The sequence below is a fragment of the Talpa occidentalis genome, unplaced genomic scaffold, assembly GCF_014898055.3.
Source record: "Talpa occidentalis isolate TD23 unplaced genomic scaffold, MPIMG_talOcc4v2.1 talOcc4.12, whole genome shotgun sequence".
Classification (NCBI taxonomy): domain Eukaryota; kingdom Metazoa; phylum Chordata; class Mammalia; order Eulipotyphla; family Talpidae; genus Talpa; species Talpa occidentalis.
In genome coordinates, this window is record NW_023601212.1 from 69,207,229 (window position 1) to 69,229,105 (window position 21,877).

General features: G+C 45.6%; 1 protein-coding gene across 1 annotated transcript; it reads right to left on the reverse strand.

Annotated features, from left to right (window-relative positions):
* Nucleotides 1-269: 269 nt before the first annotated feature.
* Nucleotides 270-21,162, reverse strand: PCP4L1 (Purkinje cell protein 4 like 1). The gene is made up of 3 exons (XM_037506618.2): nt 21,052-21,162; nt 1,912-1,966; nt 270-1,318 (listed from the first exon to the last, which is right to left on the reverse strand). Exons 1-3 carry the CDS (start codon nt 21,058-21,060, stop codon nt 1,176-1,178), a joined length of 207 nt encoding a protein of 68 aa, XP_037362515.1. The 5' UTR covers nt 21,061-21,162; the 3' UTR covers nt 270-1,175.
* Nucleotides 21,163-21,877: the final 715 nt, after the last annotated feature.

The window sequence follows — 21,877 nt, forward strand, 5'->3', positions numbered from 1 at the left end:
CAAGTGTGCTAGGTTGGGAGGGGCGGGGGGGGGGTGGGAGGCGAGGAGAACTCTTGCAGGTGTGCCGGGGGTGGTGGCAGCAGCAGATGAAAACAATGTAGGCAAGAATCAAGGTGAGGGCAAGGTGGGGGAGGGCAAGTGGGTGGGCTTCAGTCTTCTGATGGCTCAGGCAGTTGGTTTCCTGTGCAATCTCTGTGCAATCCCAAGGTGCCTCAGGCTTACATCCAGATTCCTCCCCAGAGAAAACAAGTTAAACGACCCCATGTGAGAGCTCTTTTTATTTTTATAATTTTTAAACATGCTAAAACCACATAGAATATCTATTTCATCTCTGCCCTGACTCCACGGGGTGGGGGCACAGGGGCAGGTGGGCACAGGGGTCACTTGGTTTGTGTGGTCTTTGAGGATGGCTAGACTGGGGCAAGGGGCGGGATTTGTCAGAGTCGGGCAGGTCAGCGCAGCGCCAAGAATCGTCATAATGTACACTTTCACTGGTAGTAACTTGTGTCTCCAGAGACCTCCCCTCTTCACTCTGCTTTCCTCCCCAAATCTCCCCAAGTTCCCACTTTTCTGTCTGTGACCCCTTGAACCTCTTCCACCTCTGCTCCGCATGACCCTAGACTAGATGTTGGAGGAAACTTTCCTTTGTCTCTCCCTTCCTTGGAACTAATCTACTTAGCATGCACTAATGTGTAAGCTGTTTGATTTAGGTTTGCCCAGGGGTAAAGGGAGGTTCTGGTCCCCACTGTGGCCTAGCTCATAAGAGGGAAGTTAGAGGATGTGGTACAGGGGGTGTGAGAAGGGAGGTGTCCCCCACAAACAGTACATAGGCCCCACCCCAAGCACCTTACTTGAAGGCTTCCCCTTCCCACAGTGTCAGGGGTCCCTCCGCAACCTCAAAGTCTCTTGCTGTTCAACCTCATAGGGCAGACATAGGGACTGATAAGGAGCCCATCCCAAGGAGAAACTGTTCCCTCCTTAGGCAGGTGGCTGCCAGTGGAATTCATCTCCCCCAGGTTCCTTGTGCCTCTGCTACTGTGATGGCTTGAGGGGGCCAGAGAACATAATATAGAGGGTTCAACTTGCCTCAATGAGAGACTAGAGGGGCAAAGAGACAATGGTACACAGGAGTCAGAGCTGTGGAGAATGGGGGAGAGGGGAGCAAAGTTGGCTTCTCAGGAGCTGGGGTCCTTTTTCCTTTTCTGGAATCGCCGGAACTTGCCCTGAATGGCCAGGGCAGCCTTTTCTGTTTCTGGTGCTGTCAGATCAATGTCGATTTCTTCCTCCTCCTCAGCTTTCTTAGCATTGCCAGCTTTCCCTGCAGACAGTTGGAGAGATTCATTAATAAGTAAACCTGAATTGCTCCAGTTCCTTTCTCTGGTTTCCCGATACAGTGGTTAAAGTCCACTTTCTGCTGGACTCTGTGATGTCCCCCAATCTTTGCCGGAATGAAGAATGCCTAGTAACTCCCCTAAATGTTTGAGTCAAGGACCTAGGATGAGAATTAACTATAGCTATTTAGCTTTGCTACTTCAGACCAAGACGACGCATGTTTTCTGCCACCACTTATTCTTAAATCCCACAGTTCAGAGTCCCAGAGCACACTCACTTTCCCCAGCTGACCCTCAGTCTCTGAGTGATACAGTGACTGCAATTATCTGAAGTTCCTTCCTGTAGCTGTGCCTGTCTCCAGTCTAGAGCCAGTTTCTAACATCAAAAAGTAAGTTCACGTAGGTTTACTCTTAGGAAAAAGTTGAGAGAAGCCTATAGATAGAGTAGTTCCAGCCTTGTGCTTTGTTTCACTAATCTATTCACTGTTCCATGATTAGCGCTGCCAGGTTTTCACCCTCACTTGCCCTCATGTCCCTTTCTTTATCTTCTCTACAAACTACCTAGCCTAACCCCACTCACCCTTTTCCTCTGAGCCAGGTGCCTGGTTGGTTGCTGGGGATGTTTTGGTGTTAAGCTGGAAGTGAAAGAACAGAGTATTAGATATTTGTGGAAGTATTAAGCTGCCACCTCTTAAACTCACCACATTTTTAAGCCCCCCTATATCCAGGTGCATTCCTTAATGTTTTGAAGTGGGTCTTGAGGTCCAGTGAGAGAGAAAAAAGTCATTGAAATTCCTTCAGTATTTCTTGGTTCTAGAGAAATGGTAGAGGACAGACAAAATTCCTGCTCTGAGTTTACATTCTAGTGTATTGGTAGGCAAATGAATAAACAACATGTTTATTTTGTTGAGTGGTGATGAGTGCTATGGTAAAAAGCTAGGAAGTGGGGCGGGTGTTGAGATCCAGGGTGGCAATAAGAAATACAGTCCACACAGTGGTCAGGCAAAGCTTTTCTCAAAGTGGCATCTGAGTCAAGGGCAGAAGGAGATAAGGGATCGTCTGAGGCAAGGGCCTGGGCCCTAGGTGGAGGTATGACTAGTGTGTTTGAGGAATAACAAGAGACCAATGAAGCTGGGATGAAGAGAGGCTAGAGGAAGGAAGAGAGATGAATGGAGATGAGGTCAGAGATACCTGAGGGTGGAGCAGGTTATGTAGGACCTTGGGGATCTTTTTAAGGAATTTGACTGCCCTTGGAGTCTGATATTTGCCAAAATACAGGATCTGGGTGATTTCACAAATATTTTCTTGGCTCATCCTCAGAACAGCTCAATGGAATATAAAGCATTATCCCCCATTTTATGGATGGAAACTTTGTTGAATGGATGCCATATAGAAGGAGTCTATTTTAAGAAGCTGACAGAATCCAGTTTATGTTATGTAGTTTATGATGTTTCTACCTTACTTTAATAAATATGTGTCAAGCACTTATTGGTATTCGGCACTGTTCTAAGCACTAAAGGGATATAGAAGAAACACAAGATTCACTTTCAACAAATAAATCAGTGTGTAATACATGCCAAGTGTTGTTATAGATATTGGAGATACAGTAGTTAGCAAAATAAAATCCCTGAACTCATTAAACAAATATGCCAGTAAGTGACAAGTGACAAGAAAGAAAACAGAACAGAGGAGTCTATGAAGGCCTCTTTGATGAGTAACATTTGAGGTTTGAGTGTCATATAAGAGCAAGCTAGGTTAAGGTCTAGGAAACGAACCTCCTAGGCACATGAAAAATTAAGCTGAAAGTCACTGAGGCAGATTTGGTGCCTTGTGTGTTCAAGGAAGAGTAAGAAAACCAGCCTGGCTGGAACCAAGTGACCAAGGCAGAGCCTAACAAATGAAGGTAGGTCCTCCCCTGGTGGCGCAGCAGTTGAGCGCTGGCCTGCGAAGCTGCCCGCAGCCTCTGCAGCGTCGTTTTGATCCCCGGCCACCGGAGAGGGTCCAGCATGGAGCGCAGACCTCTCCTGCAGTGTATTTCGGTCCTTCTGCCTGTTCTGCTCCCCGCTCTGGCTCTGGTGAATTCTCTCTCACCCTCCGCACTTCTGACTGTACCCAGTGCTTGTATAAATAAATAAATAAATAAATCTTTAAAAAAAAAAAAAAAAAAGAAATGAAGGTAGATAGGCAGCCAGAATTTGAGGATCTTTGGACCAGGGCAAAGACTTTAGATTCTTTTCTGAGTTGATGGAAAGGCATTACAGGGTATAGGACAGGGGGAAAGATGGTCTGCTATGTTTTAAAAGATCACTTTGGGGCCTCCCTGGTAGCGCAGGTAGTTGAGCGCAGTCCTGTGAGGCTGTCCCCGGCCTCTGCAGCACAGGTTCTATCCCTGCCGGCTGGGAAGATACCCACATGGCATGGCAGACCTTTCCTGTCTCACCCGCTGCTCCCCTCAGGGGTGTGTTTCAGTCGGTCTGCCTGTTCTGTTACCCGCTCTGTCTCTGGTGAATCCTCTCACCTCCCATACATCTGGCCTGTGCCCTGGTTCTTATATGCATGGATAAATAAATCTCTAAAAAAAATAAAATAAAAGATCACTTTGACATCTGACTGGAGAATAGGTTATACAGAGGCCAGAAAGAATCCAGGGAAAACAATTATGAAGGTCTGGGAGTTTGGACTAGAGTGGTAGTGGTATAGTGATAGGAAAGTGTAGGTGAGGCAGGTACATTTTCCTGGTAGAATAAGGTGGGGGTGCTGATGGAGGTTTGACTAAAGATAGTTCTATCAAGAACTTTATTTTAAAGGGCAGCAGAGAAGTTGGACAGGAACTCAGTAAGAATGTGCAGTCATCAGAAGGTTTTTTGGTAAGATGGGAATGATTTCATAGAGAAAAAAATTGATGATGCAGGAGAGAGAGGACATAATTACTAGTACGATGTCTTGAATAGGCAAGAGGGAATGGATTTAGTGTACAGTAGAGGGGTTGGCCTTAAATAGAACTATGGGCTGTTCATCTCCAATATAGGAATGAAGGCATAAAATAAGGATACAGATGCAAGCAGTGGTTGGTACAGAGGGGATATATAGAAGGCCTTTTCTGATTAGAAGGTATTTTCTCAGTGAAACAAGAAGCATGGTTGTCAGGGCCTCCCTGGTGGTGCAAGGGATTAAGATGCAACCTATGAAGCTGTCCACAGCCACTGCAGCATGAGTTCAATCCCTGCCCAGGAAACTACCCACATGGCACAGCAGACCTCTCCTGTCTCGCCCCCGCTCCCCCCAGCAGTGTATTTCAGTCGATCTTCCTGTTCTGCTCCCCACTGTCTCTGGTGAATCCTCTCATTCTCCACACCTCTGGCCTGTACCCCAGTTCTTGTATGCATAAATAAATAAATCTTAAAAAAAAAAAAAGAAGCATGGTTATCAACTAAGAGTGAAGAAGGAGTAGGAAGTATTGAAGGCTTGAGAATGAGTGAAATAATCAAGGAGAGTAAGAGAGTGAATGACTGGTAAGATGTGGTGGGATTACTGCACAGAACTAAGGACTCACATGGAGGTTATTGGCCTTGGATTTAAGTGAAACAAGTCAAAATATTGTCCTATCTTGCAGGGTAAGTGAGGAGATAAAACTGGTACCCAAATAATATTTACTGGACATGTATTATGAGGCAAACATGATCCCATTTAATCCTCTGAAATCCATGAGGAGTTGTCATCCCTACTTTGTATCAATAGTTGAGAAATCAGGCTTAGAGCTGTTCAAGATCTTGGCCAAGGCCAAACCAGACTACTAGAAAATGAAAATCTGCACCAAACTAAGATGGCTTTGTTGATCACATTGATTTTCAAAGGTAAATTGGTCCAATATACACTTTTTCAAATCTGGTGATTTGTGTTTCCTTAGCATCTTGCAAAGTACTGGAGATCATAAGCAGTTGCAAAACAATTACCTGATGCTTTATAAAAGTAGGTTATAATTGGGCCTCCCTGGTGGCGCAGCAGTTGAGCGCTGGGCTGCGAAGCTGCCTGCAGCCTATGCAGCGCCGGTTCTATCCCTGGCCACCGGCAAGGGTTCCACATGATGCGCAGACCTCTCCTGCCGTGCCCGCCTCTCCCCTCAGCAGTGTCCTCCATCTGTCTGCCTGCTCTGCTCCCCGTTCTGGCTCTGGTGAATTCTCTCACCCTCCCGCGCTTCTGACTGTACCCAGTGCTTGTATAAATAAATAAATCTTTAAAAAAAAAAGTAAGTTATAATTGATGTGGTCCAATTTTCTTTAAATTTACTTATTTATGCATATAAGAACTGGGGTGTAAGCCAGAGCTATGGGGGTGTGTGGGTAAGAGGATTCACCAGAGACACAGTGGTTAACAGAACAGGCAGATCTACTGAAATACACTGCGGAGGGGAGCAGCGGGAGAGTCCGGAAAGGTCTGCTGCACCATGTGGGTCACCTCCATGGCCAGGGATTAAACTCTTGTGCTGCAGTTGCTGGCGATAGCTTGATAGCGCTGTCTTTAATCCCCGCACCACCAGGGAGGCCCCTGATATGTTCCAATTTTTATAAAAGATATACAGATTGCTTATACAGAATGTTAAAAGATAACATTTTAATTTAAAAATCTAGAAGAACATGCATAAAAATGTTTCTGCAATTCTGTGGGATACATGCTAGTCACCCTTTCACCAAAAAACAGGTTCCAGAAGAGGAAAGGTTTTTTCCGCGGTTCTTGGGCGACTGACCCAGTCATGACTCTTCCTTTCCCTATGATCTTCCTGTGGTCAATTGTTTGCTTTTCACATGATCAATCTAATAGCCCAATAGCTGCCAAGGTGACATCTTCCACACTGATACATGTCGTCACAAGAGGTTTGTCCTCACTGCAAAAGCATGACATGGATGGGGAGTTCGGTAATAGGGTAACCATTGGTAGTCCAGAGAAGTGGGTCTTGGGGTCCGCACTCAAGCACTATAGCTCCATGATCTCAGACTTCAAATCCTACTTTCTCTATGGCCAGCAAATCCCTCAATGATACTTGCTCTAACCAGTATCCCCGACTCTAAACCTAGTCCCTTAACCCATCCACTCCTTTCCTTCACCCAGCCCCTCCCAGGACTGAGGGGAAAACCTGGGCTCCAATTCCAAATATCTCCCTTCAGGCGGCTGCTTGTTCCTCCACTTTCCTTCTCAGATCAACCAACCTTGAGAGTCCCCTAAGCAGAGATATGTGTCAGGACCAAACCACACAGGCACCCCTTTCTCTCTGCCTTGCCAACTGTCACCCCTTCTTAAGTCTCTCCTGAGATTACTAGTAGCCCTGGAATGGGGCCATGGCTCAGCTGCTATCTGATTCTCCAGAGCTTCCCAACTCCATTTTGCTTACATTTATGAGGTCGCTGGGAAACCAGAAAAGGGTGCTGTAAAAAAAAGAAAATCCCTGGTACTCACCACACCCCTTGAAATCTCCCTCGCACCTTCTGCTTAAAAAGCAGTACACTGAGGCTTCTATCTCCTGCCCCTCCTCCCTCCACCTTCCTCAGCCAGTTCTCAAAATAGCCACTCTGGATTTCTGGATATAGTTGTTTGTGACGTGGTATGGTTGGGAGAAGGGTAGCTAGATCACAACTTGTTAGCTCTCACCCCTGGATAGAACTCAGTCCTTTACTGATCCTGGGTGTCTGTGCAAACCTTCCTGCTCAGTTTCCATAAACTCAGCAATTTTAAATGAATCAAGGTCCTCTGGTACATCCATCTGCAAGCTATCAGACTAAGCATACTTGGGTAAACCAAGGAGGCATGGAGGTCTGGGTTACAAACTCTTAGAAGCTCTTTTGACCACTTCTGACCAAAAATAGCAAGACTGAAATGATTTGGTAACTACTTCCTATCATTTATAGGACTTAGCTGAGGGAATGGGAAGAAATTAAGCAGTTCAGAACACATGTTCACCTTATTTTACCAAAAATCACATAATGCTTACTATATACTAGTCACTTCTTGAAACACTTTATAAACACTAGCATACCGTTTATAACAGTTCCATAAGATAGGTTATTATTATTCTCATTTTCCAGATACAGACACTGAAGTCAAGAGAAATTAATTGACTTGCCTAAGGTCATACAACTGAGAAACAGAAAAGCCAGGGTTTGAACCAATACAGTCCAATTCCAGAGTCCAAGCTGTTGAATATTATGCTAAGCTCTCAGTCTCCAACCAAAAGCACAGCCACGTGCACGCATGTGTGTGCACATGCATGTGCATGCTCAAGGAGGGCCAAGGTCAGACTGATTTAATTAGATACAGCAAAGCAATCCCCAGGTAAGAAGGAAAGCCTTAGGAATCATGATTTCCTTCCATTCCACAGAAAGGCAGCTGTAGTCAAGAACCACTCTTTCCATGCAGAGCCCCAACTTTTTCTTTACATACACACACTACAGGGAACATGGGGGAGAGGGTCCCGTTCATCCATTAAAGGGAAAGTTCATGTTATTTGAGAACCTGGTCCCAGACCATGCCTACTGACTCACACTTCTTTGCATATCGATCTAACTGCCTTCGTTCTGGCTTTCATCTTGACAGTTGTTCCATGGACCCCCTGACACACACCAGGCTGCCCACCGGGGGAGAACCACACATTTTGTGTGTTATTCACTCAGGGTGAGCTGCTAACCCTTCAGATTCTGAAAATTCCATGCAGGATCATTCTGCTGGTTTCCATTTCAATGACTCCATTGCTTATAGTCAAAACTGTTGCCCTAAGTTGCTAGTGAGCTGGAAGTTTGGCTCATTTCAGCCTCACTGCCCACACAGGACTAAATGTTTCTTCTTCTCAGCACACACCAAACACTAATTAGCAAGTACCAGGCCCATCAACTCCTGCCTTTCCCCAGAGGGCCCTAGTTTCTTTCCTGGCCTACCTTCCTGTATTCCTTTCCTCCTCACCTCTGGGCCTGATGTGCTCCAATGTTCCGTTGACGTGCTGCCAATTCCCCATGTGTATACTTTTGTTTCCTTTGCAGCTCAAAGTTGGGGACTCTCCCTACCCATGGGGAAGGGGCAAAAGGAGGAGCAGCCTGCTGATTTAGGGGCCTTTATTCTTCAGGGTTTGACACACAGAGAGGAATAAGACAGTAACCACCCCACCAACCTATCTCCTCCAGGTGTTTATCAGAATTTCAGGATGTCTTGTCGTGTCTTCCATCTGAGCTCATCGTATTTCCTTTCTGGTCTCAAATTTATTTATTTATTTATACAAGCACTGGGTACAGTCAGAAGTCGGGAGGGTGAGAGAATTCACCAGAGCCAGAGTGGAGAGCAGAACAGGCAGAAGGACCGAAGTACACTGCTGAGGGGAGCAGCAGGTGGCAGGAGAGGTCTGCGCGCCATGTGGGACCCTTGCCCGGCGACCGGGGATTGAACCAGCGCTGCAGAGGCTGCGGGCAGCTTCGCAACCCAGCGCTCAACCGCTGCACCACCGGGGAGGCCCTTACTCACTTTATATAAAACCTTTCCCTCTGTTTAAAAGGAAGCAGGGGAAAGCCTTTCTCAATCAAAATTCCTTCTCCAACTACCAATGGAATGAAAAGCAGATCTAGAACGAAGCCTTGAGGAACCCAATATTAAAAGATTAGGGAAGTCTTTTCAATAAATAGTACTGGAATGATTGTATAGCCACATGCCAAAAACAAGCAAACAGAATACTTCAGTCTATACCTTGCACCCTATATAAAAATTAACTCAAAATAGATAGAAAACCTAAAACTTTAAAACCTTTAGAAGAAAATGTAGGGGAAAAAATTCTTTGCAACCTTGGGGTAGGTGAAGATTCTCAGATACATCAATAGCACAATCCCAGAAGAAAAATTATTCCAAAAGATAAAAAATCCAAAAAGAAAAAATTATAAATTGGACTTTATCAAAATTAAGGATAGCTCTTAGAAAGATACTCCTAAGAGAATGAAGAGACGAGCTACAGACTGGAAGAAAGTATTTGCAAATCACATATCTGATACAGGATTTGAATCTAGGATCTTACAATTCTCGATAATATGAATATAGTTTGTAAAAATAGGCAAGATACTTGGAAACTTCACCAAAGATACACGGATGACAAATAAGCACATGAAAAGATATATAACATAAGCAGCTATTTAAGAAATTCAAATAAATTCAATGAGATACCACTACATACCTATGAGAATGGTTTTTTAAAATGATGATACTTTGTACTGACAGAGTTCCATGGGTTTGGAACTCTCCTACAGTTCTGGTAGCAATATAAAGTGGTATAGCTACTTCGGCAGTTACCTTTAGGAATTTATCATAAAATCTAGCAATCCTGCTCTTAGGTATTTCGCCAATTGAAATAAAACTATGTCTACATGTAAACCTGTAAGTAGATATTTATAACAATTTTGCTTGTAATCACCAAAAACTGGAAACCACCCAAATGTCCTTCAACTGAGGACTGGATAAACAAATTGTGGTGTATCTATACAAGGTAACACTACTTGGAATTTAAAAGAAGAAATAAATCATTGATACACACAGCAATATGGATGAACTGTAAATGCATTAAGCTAAGTGAAAGGAGTCAGACCCAACAGCTATACACACATACATATATGATCTCTCTCTATATATATCGATTATATTATGATTATATATTATGATATATATTATGATTATAATAATATGCTGTTCCTTATGAAGGCAAAACTATAGGGACAACAGACAGATTAAGAGGCTGCTAAGAGCTGAGCTCCTGGGAGAACTACAAAGAGCACTGGGGGAGTTTTTGGATGATGGTTGTGGTGATGGATATATGACTATGTTTATTTGTCAACGTTCACAGAATCATATGTGATAAGGGTATTTTGCTGCATGTAAATTATACCTTAGGTTTTTTAATGGGGAAAAAACAGGTGAGGGAGAGGCCAACAAACTAGCTGAAACTGAGAAGGACAAGTTAAGGAGTTGATGGGAGGGATCCAACGGCTCTCATGTCTTTCTTTTCATAGCTTGTCTTCTCAGAAGAACTCTTGCTGTGTGTAGTCCCTCAGTTCCCATACACTCTCCACTCCACTTTAACCGAGCTTCTACTTCAACTCCACTGAATTACTCCACTTAGATTACTCCACCAACGCTCTCTATGATACAGGATCAAATGCAAAAGTGTCAGCTCCATTTCACTTGACCCATTAAGCATTCAGCACTCAATCATTGCATCTTCTTGACACATATTATTTCCTTGGCTCCTGACATCACAGTTTCCCCACCCCTCATCTTCTGGACATTTCTGTCCAACATTTGATTGTTGGAGGCTGTCATTCTTCTTCCTAGATGGTCTTATCTATACCTATGACTTCATTATCTCTTATACCAGCATTTTTATCATTTATACCCACACCCGCAGAACAGGGAACCACAGGCAACCACAGAACAGGCAACCACAATCTGTTGCCAGAACTGGTCTATAGCTTGTTTTTTTAAAAAAAGTTTTACTGGAACATGGTCATACCCATTTACATGTTATTTACATGTTATCTGTGACTGATTTGGCACACAATAATAGAGGTGAGCAGTTGCAACAGCAGTTGCAAGAAGTGAACATATGACCCATGAATCCCAAAATATTTACTATCTGGGGCCTCCCTGGTGGCACAGGGGTTAAAGTCTCAGCGTTATCAAGCTATTGCCAACCACTGTAGCATATGTTTGATTCCCCAGCCAGGGAGCTAACCCACATGGCGCAGCAGCCCTCTCCTCTCTCGCCCGCTGCACCCCCTCAGCAGTGTATTTCAGTCAGTCAGCCTGTTCTGCTCCCCACTCTGTCTCTGGTGAATCCGCTCATCCCCCACACCTCTGGCCTACACCCCAGTTCTTATATGCATAAATAAATAAAAATACCTTTAAAAAATTTACTATCTGGCTCATTATAGAAAGTTTGCAGACCCCTACAATAGAAACTTCTACCATGATAGAAAGGTTTTATACCTGTGCTGACCAGTGTGGAATCCACCAGGCACTTGTGGCTATTAAATACTTTAAAATGCAATTAATGCAATGCTTTGAGGGGAAAATGTATATTTTTATTTAATTTTAAGGAATAAGTTAATTATGAGTGCTCAATAAGTTAAATAGCTGCCTGTGGTTAGTGGCTATTGTATTGAACAGCACAGAATGTCACTGGGGACTCATCCCAGACCTCCCCTTTGGGCTTTTAAATAGCTCCACTTGGATGTTTTATAGAAACCTCAAAATCTGTGTCTCAAACTGAATTCATGATCCTAACCCCCAACCACATCCTCATAAACATTCTCTATCCCAGTTGTACAAGCCAGAAACCTAGAAATTGCTCTTGACAACTTTCTTCCCTTCACTTTATACATCCAGTACAATATTGTCTTGTTAACTTAATCTCCTAAATCTCTTAATCCATTCATTCCTCTCCATGCTCACACCTGACCACCGGTTTCTCACATGGACCACTGGGTGGTTCATGGTTACTGATTAAGAGAACAAGATTCTTTTTTTTTTTTTTCAAAGATTTATTTATTTATGCATACAAGAGCGGGGGTACAGGCCAGAGATGTGGGGGGTAAGAGGACTCACCAGAGACAGAGTGGGGAACAGAACAGGCAGACTGAAATACACTGCTGAGGGGAGCAGCAGGCGAGTCAGGAGAGGTCTCCTGTGCCATGTGGGTAGCTCCCTGGCCAGGGATCGAACTCGTGCTGTAGTGGCTGCGGACAGCTTTATAGGTTGCATCTTAACCCCTTGCGCTACCAGGGAGACCTTAAGATAACAAGATTCTTAACATAATCTAAAAGATCGTACATAGTTCAGCCTCTGATACCACAGCTGCTTCCCCGCCTTCTCTGAACACCCCATGTTCCTCTGCATCTCAGGACCTTGGCATAAGGTTCTCTTCTCCCTGCTTCCCTTTTATGTAGTTAATTCCTACTTCCTCTTCACAGCTCTCCTCCAGGGTTCCTTTTTCCAGGAAGGTCTTAGCTCCCCAGACTAGGTTAAGATCCTCATTATAAGTTTCCATAGCACCCCGTATTTCTCCTTGGCACCACGTATCACTAATGTAATTAAACAACATTTGTGTGGTTAGATATTGAATGTCAGTCTCCTCCAATTCTGTGCAAATTCCTAGGGCCTAGCACAAAGCCTTCACACAAGCCAGACACCCAGTATTTGTTGAATGCCTTACTCTGCTTTATTTGCCACCTCATCTAAATTTCTGAAAACAAATTTGCTTTCAGATAACTGAGGATCTCCATTCTATAGTCAGTTCAGAGACAGTGACCACTGTACTAGAAGCCAGTTCATTTGCTTTTCTTACTTCAGCAAATGTGCTGAAAAAAGTGCTGAGGATAAAGGCGAAAAACTTCAGAAGAGTATCTCACAACTTATTATTGTGTATTTGTCTACGCCTCCTCTTCCCCACCTCACCACCCACCAGATTTCATTTCCTTGAAACACACTCCTATTTATTTGTGTATCACTTGCAGTGACTTCACTCATGTCTCGCACATAGTCAGTACTCAATGGATGTTTATGTGAATTAAAATAGTCTCAAGCCTTAAATTCCTGGAAGAAGCAATAAGGCATATAGGTGGAGCTGGATAGATCTGGGTTCATTCCCTGGATTTCCGCTGATTACTAGTCTCACACTGGCAATGCCATCCCCAGCTGTATAACCAAGGGTAGAACACCTAGCCAAGCTGTGCTCAGACCTCTCATCTGCATAAGAGAAATAACATCTGTCTTGAGGGTAGAAAGAACTATAGAAAATGTTTGTAAGAAGCCTACCACACATTAAGATTAGCGGCCATTATTTTGAACTAATGTAACTCTGGGTTGAATAGGAGAATAGGTTGAGTTGCTGGGTACTGCATGGGCAAACTTCCATCATCAAAGGGTGCAGTTGCCACAGAGAACATCTGACTACATGGAACTGAAGGAAGAAAAGACCTGGGGTTGCTCAAAGAGCCCTTGAGGCTTACCTGCTATTACAGGAACTTGCTAGTGGAGTTACTCTTTTTACTCTAAATCAACCCTGGAAACCAGTCTCCCTGTCTGCCCAATATGTGTCCCCCAAAAGACTGACAATGGCTCTGAAATACTGGGAAAGGGTCCAACAATAGTCTGCTTGGACAGAAAATGTGTTCTGTGCACCAACTGCCAGCGTCCTTGTTTGTCGCCCTGGAGCCTGCTGGAACTACTCCCGGGACAGGGGTGTGCAGGCCTCCCAAGACTGCACCTCCATAAATGTCCATGTTTCAGTGCAACGAACCCTTTGACACAGTTTTTGTTGTTGTTTTTTGAGTTTCAGACCATAGGGAGGAGACAAGTGCTCAGGAGTAAATAAGCCATACAGCCTCAAAAACTACTTTCCTCCACCTTTGTATTCTTGTTAGCACTGTCTTGACAAAGCACCTAAAAAATCAAAGCTGTAGCAGCTTAGGTGCTGTTACCCCATAACTCCAGGCCCAATTCACTCCACCCCCTTCTCCAGCTGAGTTCCCTTTCTTTGTCTCTTTTATCTTTAATGGTGTTGCCGCAGCAACCACTGTCACCAGAAGAGGCAAGACCGTGTCACCCCCTCCGCTGCAAGAGCAAGTTAGAACCAATCATCGGAAAGGTAAAAACTGTCCAGATTCCCCATACTCCTCTTCCCACAGGGCTCTTTAAAGAGGGATCACAGGTTATTAAGAGCAGCAACAGACAGGAACAATGGAGCATCTCCTCCTACCTGGACTGCATATACCCTGCATGTGCATGACAGCTTGGAAGCTGTGCAAATGGAAACACATTCTGTACCCAGCACAGTGCTAGAATCATCTTGTTTAGATGAATAGACTAAGGTATTCAGAATCCCATCCTATAGTCCTGGACAGGGAAACCTAAACAGGGCCTAAATCCTTAAAGTCCTCCATATGGAGCTCTCCAAAGACCCACTTCTTGCCTTGTATTGAAATAAACCCTGGGCCCGGAGGCTCCCTTCTTGCTTTAGAGGCACCGAAAGGGGAGGGAGACAGGAGTTAGTGCATCTGCTTCCAAGAGGTGACAAAGAGACTTAGTCCCCAGGGATCTTCTACCCCTGCTGACATGTTCTTCCCCAATGTTAAATGAAGGTCACTGCCCAAGGACTACAGCGAGGTCTCTGGGATCCCCGGTGGCCCTGAAGGACCCTAGACTGCTGTTTTTGGAGCACTGTTGGATCTGTTTCAATTCTTTCAGTGCAGCAACCAGCTGCAGTCCTCAAATGGCTTCGGAAAGACTTGCTCAAGGTCACCCTCCAGATAATCACAGAGAAAGAACTAGGAATCCTCTCTCCAGGGTCTAAGTGCACATATTCTTCTCCTACTATATGGATTTTAAACCAAATGCTCTAGGTCTTAAGTGCCTCTTGAGAGAGCCATAGAATCAAAGCAGTTTGAGCTCCCAAGCCCCCTGGTCTGTCCCTCTCTTCTCAGCCACCCTACTGCTGTTTCCTGGAATAGCAGTACCCCCACTGGAGTTAGAAGCAGAATTCCTTGGCCATGCCAGCTCACGGTATGCAATGAGTCAACAGTCCCAGCCCGGCCCCTCCAGCATGGGCTGCCACGGTTTAATGAGTGGTTATTTGTGGTGCTTTGCACATAGCCTGGCACGGAGCCTTTACCCCATACTGGGGGCAGGGGCTGGGGGAGAGAGAGTAGTGCCACGGCATCATTTATTACTATAATCTTCAATGTGCATCCCACCCATGGCGTAAATGTCCTAAAATAAACATATGAATCCTACAAAGCAAGCCCTCAGCTGGAGGACTCTGTGTGGGAGGGTGCAGCACCAAGGACAACAGAATGGTAAATGGCACCTCTTTTCCCTCTGTGGGGGACTGGAAACCTAGGTGGGCATGCCTCAAGAGTCGACCTGGAATGAAGAACTGCCTTCAGGAGCAGAATGTGACAAGGCCTAGGTGTTTGGCACTTGTTTACAGGTACCTGAAAGGGTGCAGATTTCTTAGAAAAAGTGGTTTGGCATCTAATTCAGGAGCAAGTCAAGCCAGTTTGAGCATCAGGTCCAGAATAAGATCCAGAAAACCGTGCACTAAGGATCTGGAATCCTAGCAGGCTTTCCTCACTTGCTTTGCCATCCATCGAAAACACTTTTCCTTCTCCCTTAGATTTCTCCTCCCAAAGCCTTTGTACTCTCACTTGGAAGTCAGTGGTCAAATCAAGGGAACCAAATGTCCTGTGCCTGTTTGGTCATCAGATATACCAACTTGACTCAGACACCTGCTTCCCTGCACTGGGCCCTTTAAGTCAAATATTTTAGAGTTAAGAGAATTGCTCTCATTTCTTTCTTTTCAGAAAGAAAACCCATCCTTCCTGTCCCTGATGCTCTGCAGTTATGGAAATCAATGATAGACACCAGACACTAAGATCTCACAAAAAGAGGGACTTGGATTCCTTTTTTCCCTCACTCCTATCAGCTTACACCCTTCTCTCCAGCATTTCACTGCTCCATTTTTAAAGTGACTAGGCATCCTGCAGAAGGAAGGAAAACACTTCCTGTCTAGTATTCTATCAAAGCATATCCTATTGAAAAATATCACTCCATATTGGTCTCCCCCCCTCTGTCCCCATGCTCAGAATTTATTAAATCACACTGCTTAGATATCCTTTGGGAAGTTATTTATAATATAGTCCTAAAAGGTTGCATGTCAGATGAGTAGATAAAAAAAGATGTAGTATATACATTAAATGCAATACTACCCAACTATAAAAAAGATGAACTCGACATATGTGACAACATGGGTGGAACTGGAGGGGACTATGCTAAGCAAAATAAGCCCAGAAGGAAAAAGACAAACATCAAATGGTTTCATTAATATGTAGAGTATATTGAAACAAAACAAGAGTCTGACAATTCCAAACCAAAAACAAACCCTAGAAATCTGACTGTAAAACTGAGGCTATCAGAGCAGGGAAAGGAAGGGAAGAAAGGGAGAGGGGCACAATGTACCATGGTGGAGGACTATGAGTGCCTGGCTGGCAGGTATGGTGTGGTAGCATACACCTAAAAAGGTGGGGTCCTATGTTTCTTTTCTTTTTTTTAAAAGATTTATTTATTTATGTATACAAGAGCTGGGGTGCAGGCCAGAGATGCAGGGGGTAAGAGGATTCATCAGAGACAGAGTGGGGAGCAGAATAGGCAGATTCACTGAAATACACTGCTAAGGGGAGAAGCAGGTGAGACAGGAGAGGTCTGCTGTGCCATATACGGGTTAGCTCCCTGGGTGGGGATCGAACTTGTGCTGCAGTGGCTACGGATAGCTTCATAGTATTGACGCTTAACCCCTTGTGCCACCAGGGAGGCCCAGTCCTATATTTCTTTTTTTTTTTTAAAGATTTATTATTTATTTATACAAGCACGGGGTATAGTCAGAAGCACGGGAGGGTGAGAGAATTCACCAGAGTCAGAGCGGAGAGCAGAGCAGGCAGACTGACGAAGTACACTGCTGAGGGGAGCAGTGGGCGGCAGAAGAGATCTGCGTGCCATGTGGGACCCTCACCTGGTGGCCAGGGATCGAACCAGCACTGCAGAGGCTGCGGGCATCTTCGCAACCCAGCGCTCAACTACTGCGCCACCAGAGAGGCCCCAGTCCTATATTTCTTAATTATATACAATGTTATAAATCAACATGACCTAAAGTTTAAGAATTTTTTTAAATAAAAAGTAGGGCCTTCCCTGGTGGTGCAGGGGTTAAATTCAGTGCTATCAAGCTACTGCTAGCCACTGTAGCATGAGTTCAATCCCCAGCTGGCCGGGGAGCAATCCATATGGCACAGCAGACCTCTCCTGTCTCGACCACTGCTCCCCTCAGCAGTGTATTTCAGTAGATCTGCCTGTTTTGCTCCCCACTCTCTCTGGTGAATCCTCTCACCCCACCCCCCATCTCTAGCTTATACCCCAGTTCTTGTATGCATAAATAAATAAATCTTTAAAAAAAAAAAAGTAATAATGAAACAAGAACAATATAACCAAAAAAAAAAAAGCTGTATTCTCTCTATATCCACTGGGCTAACATGTTAAGGAGTCTAAAGGAAATTTCTTTTGGAATGAGCAGTCAGTAGTTCTGTGTCCTAGTCTTGGTTCTAGCTTACTGTGTAAGTTTACTATGTAAACTTAGATTCATTTTGGGTCTCAGTTTCCTCATCTGTAAAATGACAAGACTTGATCAGATGATCCTTAGGACTTCTTAAGAAATCGAAAATCCCATCATTGAAATGTTTTACTATATTATTATTCAAAAATTTTCCTGGTGAAAGATATACCTATATTTATTTCTTGAAGAATTTTTACAAAAATAAGTGTATTTTTTCCATGATAGAACAGACATATGAGAGACCATTTGGAACTGCAGAAAAATAAAAAGACAGGGGAAGGCATTCATAGAACCACTGCCTGGAAGAAATCATTATTAAACTGAACCTTCTTCCCTCCCTCTGCAACCTAATCTTCATCACTTCCATCAGTTAAGACCCTTCATAGGCAGATGTGAAAGATGCACACTTGGATTCCAGCCACATTATTTATGGACACCTGACCCTATAGAGATTTGACATTTTAAGAGGTAACTGGTCACAGCTGCAGCTTAGAAAAGAGTCATCCATATTCCTAGGTTATAGGATGACAAAGTCACCCACTTTCACCAGCCAGAGGCTCCTGCTCAAACTGCTAATGCCAACAACCTGAATGGGCGACTCAAAAAGGGATGAGCAAGTTAGGGACCAAGTTCTGGTTTCTCATCCATAGGTGGAAGGTATTCCAATACCGAGTGGCTAACACTTCTATTTTATATGTCCAAAATAACTGTAATAATAATAAAATGCCAATAAGAGGATTTGGATTTCCTCCAAATTCCTACCAGGTTCCCTAACAACTGACACACAGAAGACATAATAGAATGATGTTGCCCAACCAAACTGCAATTGTGCAGAAGAGAATGTGATAGCTAAAGTGTGATCCCAATTCCTATTCCTAGGAGGACAGCAAGAAGAAAAACAAAGGAGAAGGTATGAATTTTAGGCTCCCATAGTAAGACTTATCATTGATCTGTCATGAGGATAGTTAGCAGTCATCCACAACCACATTTCACAGAATCACTGTTGGGCCAAGGGATTTCCCTAACTCAATTCACAGTTGGGATATGCAACAGGATCACAGAAGCACTTGCAATTCTGCTTTACCCAGCCAACTATACTACAAGATGAGGGATTATAGGAAAGAGCCCCGGGGGTCTGAATGCATCACCCATTCCCAACCTTTACTGAAAACAGTGAGAAGTTATTACACACTGAGATCCACAGCAGTCAAGTACTGCCTACAGCTGTGAATACAGACGAGCTGGAGAGACTCCCTGAAGCTCATCTGCGCACGCACACACTCACAGGGCAATGCTCTGCTGCAGTGCTGAGTGACAGTGAAGAGCCACGAGGGCAAAGAGGAGCCCACAGTCTTCCCAACAGCCCTGCCAGATCCCCTGCACTTGTAGTTGCTCTAGGTCTGGAGACTCCTCCCTGCTTAGTGTTTATTCTCAGTTGGATAGGAATCTCTTAAAAGATCCCTAGTCCTCTCATTTCATGCAGTTTCTCTGAAGCAAAAAAAAAATTAGCAGGTGCGGGAGGTGATGCTTATATAAGATTAGGGTGCACAGGGCTTCTCTAGGTCAGGCATGTCGGCCTGCAAAAGGAGACCCCTGAGGCTGTGCTGAAAGAAGTGAAGCAGTTTGGAGTCTCCCTAGAGCACCAAGAGCTCTAGGCAACACTTCCACTTTTCATCACAGCTTTTCCAAGAGGAAGAAAACAGGCTGGGTTTTGGCCTCCAGGGACGCAAAGACCCTTTAGGGATCTGGTTCAGAGACAGCTGGCCTCTGGTTATACCCAGGTGGCTGCTTCTGGATTTTATAAATACTCTTCCCTGAACTAGGCTCAGCTCTGTATCAGGAGGCAGCTTCAGCTAAATTGCTAGTTAGAACCAGTTCCCTCTGACAACTAGGAGGTTGGGCAGCCCTGCACCCACTGACAGCTAGTCTCCATCCAAGGAGTTTGCTCTCACCACCCCACTGAGCTCCTGGGTAAAGCTAGCCAAGTTGAGATGCTAAGTTAAGACTTGACTGTCCCCTCAAACATCATATTGTTTTCCTTGCTGTTGAAACAGTTTTGTCAGTCCACCAAATATCACGATTACCAGCCCTGCAGCATGTCCTAGAGAGGGCTGTGCACTCTCCCCCTGCCGCCAAGGCACAGACGAACCACGCTTCTTCTGGCATAGCCTTCAGATCACATACTCCCAGGGGATGGCTTAAATTGCAACTTTCAGATTTAGAAACACTAGTGGGGTGTTGAACTCTAGATTCAGTGAAGAGGGCAAAGAAAACATCTCTCATATTAGAACTAAAAGAAGCAACAGAACAGAAGATTGAACCTTTTTTTTTTTTTCATTTCATTCTGAAAAGCAACCATGGTCATCTCTCACAGTGAGCTGAGGGGCTGGATCACCTGTAGCCCCCAGACTAGATGAATTTTCCAGGATAAACTTAGTGGACATGGCAACCAATGCAACTGAGCAGTTGGTACTAATTGGCTCCCAGGGCGACAACTTTTTGACAGGAGCCAGCAGAGCTCCTACTAAAGACAAGATCTAAATTGATCTTCTGTGATACTCTCAAATAGAAGGAAGCACCAGGGAGATAATACAATAGCTGACATAGCTTGAGTGCCTGCTTTGTGCCAGGAACCCTTCTAAGCATATTTTCTTAATCACTCGAACAATTGTATTATCTTCCTTTTATATATAAAACAGAAGCACAGAGAGGTTTAATAACCTGCCTAAGGCCACATATCTAGTAACTAGTATAGCTGGGACCTGGCATAGCTGAGAAGTTGGATTTAACCAGATCCTGGGTACCAGAAAGGGGGTTGCAGAGAGAAAGCTTGTGATGCCACTGCCCACACTGATTTCACTTGGCCTGGGAGATCTGGTTTCTGGATGTCTAGAAATATAGCCAAACAACGGCGGGGGCCAGGGAGGGGGGCGAAGGGAGAGCTGTTTTCCAAGCCTACTTGGACCCCCACCTATGGACAGTGTTCTCTGAAAGGAAGAAATCACAACTGATGGACTGGGTCTGGATGGGGTGAGCGCCTCAAGCCCGCCTGCCAAGGCACCCAGGATAAAGCAAGCACTGCAGGAGGGTGACTCCTGAAGGGACGTCTTGATGCCTCCCCAGCAGGCGTTTCGGAATATCAGAAATGGTCCTTTCCTGTGGCTGGTTCCTGACCAACCTACCAGGAGGAAAGTAGCCACCCAGGGGCGAGGGATGGAGTTCTTAACTGAACGCCACCTAAGGTGTGCCAGAGCCGCCCGCCTGTCAGGGGCTGAAGGGGAACCCGAGGAATCTGGGAGCAGCAGCACAGATGCAACGGGCTATCCCGAGGAACCCACGTACCACCTGAGACCTCGCCCCCGCCAAACCCGATCCCAGAACCCTCAACTGGGCCACCCGCAGTCGTGGGTGTGAAGCATCCCTCTCCCCATCGGTCCCAGCGCCCGGCAGAGGCGCTCTCCCTCCGGCTGCCGCGCCCCCCTCGCCTCCCGGACCCGAGCGCGGCCTCCGCGCAGCCCTCCCGGAGCGCGGGGCCGGCGCCCTCACCTCGCTCATCGCGGCGGCGAACCCGGCGCGGGGCGCCGCACGTGCAAAGAACGGGTTACGGACCGCAGCGGGCGCGGGCTCCGAGCTGCCGGGCTGGCGAGGGGGCAGCGCTGCCGCCGAGGCTCCGGTGCCGGCTCCCGGGCAGGTCGCGCGGCCGGGGTAGGCGACCCTCCCACCCTGTCCAGGCACAGACGACCCGCGCGCCGCCGGCCCGGCCTTTTATAATGAACCAAGCCCCGCCTCCCAGCCAGCCAATAAGAGTGCGTTCTGGCGCAGAGTGACGGCTCCTTGCATCCAATGGCGGCAGGCTCAGAGGCCTGCTGCATTTCCAAACTAGGGTAAGACAAGTCTGAGAGCGGGAAGGAGGAGGAGACCATGGGGGATGAGAGCACCGAAATGAAGAGGGGGAGCAAAGAGGAGAGCGAGGAAGGAGGAATCCACGAAGGAAGGAAGAGAGGGACGGGAGAAACGTGTGCGTTTGAGAAAGAAAGCCAAGAGAAAAGAGCTAGAAGGAAATTAAGAGGGTATGTGGAAAACAGAGAACAGTGAAGAATGAAGGGGTAAAGCCCAGAGATATTACAGATGGAAATTTTGTGATAGGATGGCAGTTTGGATAAGAGAAGGACCTAAGAGGGCCTCCCTGGTGGGGCAGGAGGTTGAGCACAGCACTATGAAGCAAGCCACAGCCTCTGCAGCACGAGTTCCATCTCCAGCCAGCCAGGGAGCTACCCACATGGCGCAGCAGACCTCTCCTGACTTGCCCGCTGCTCCCCTCAGCAGTGTACTTCAGTCGATCTGCCTGTTCTGTTTCCCACTCTTTCTCTGG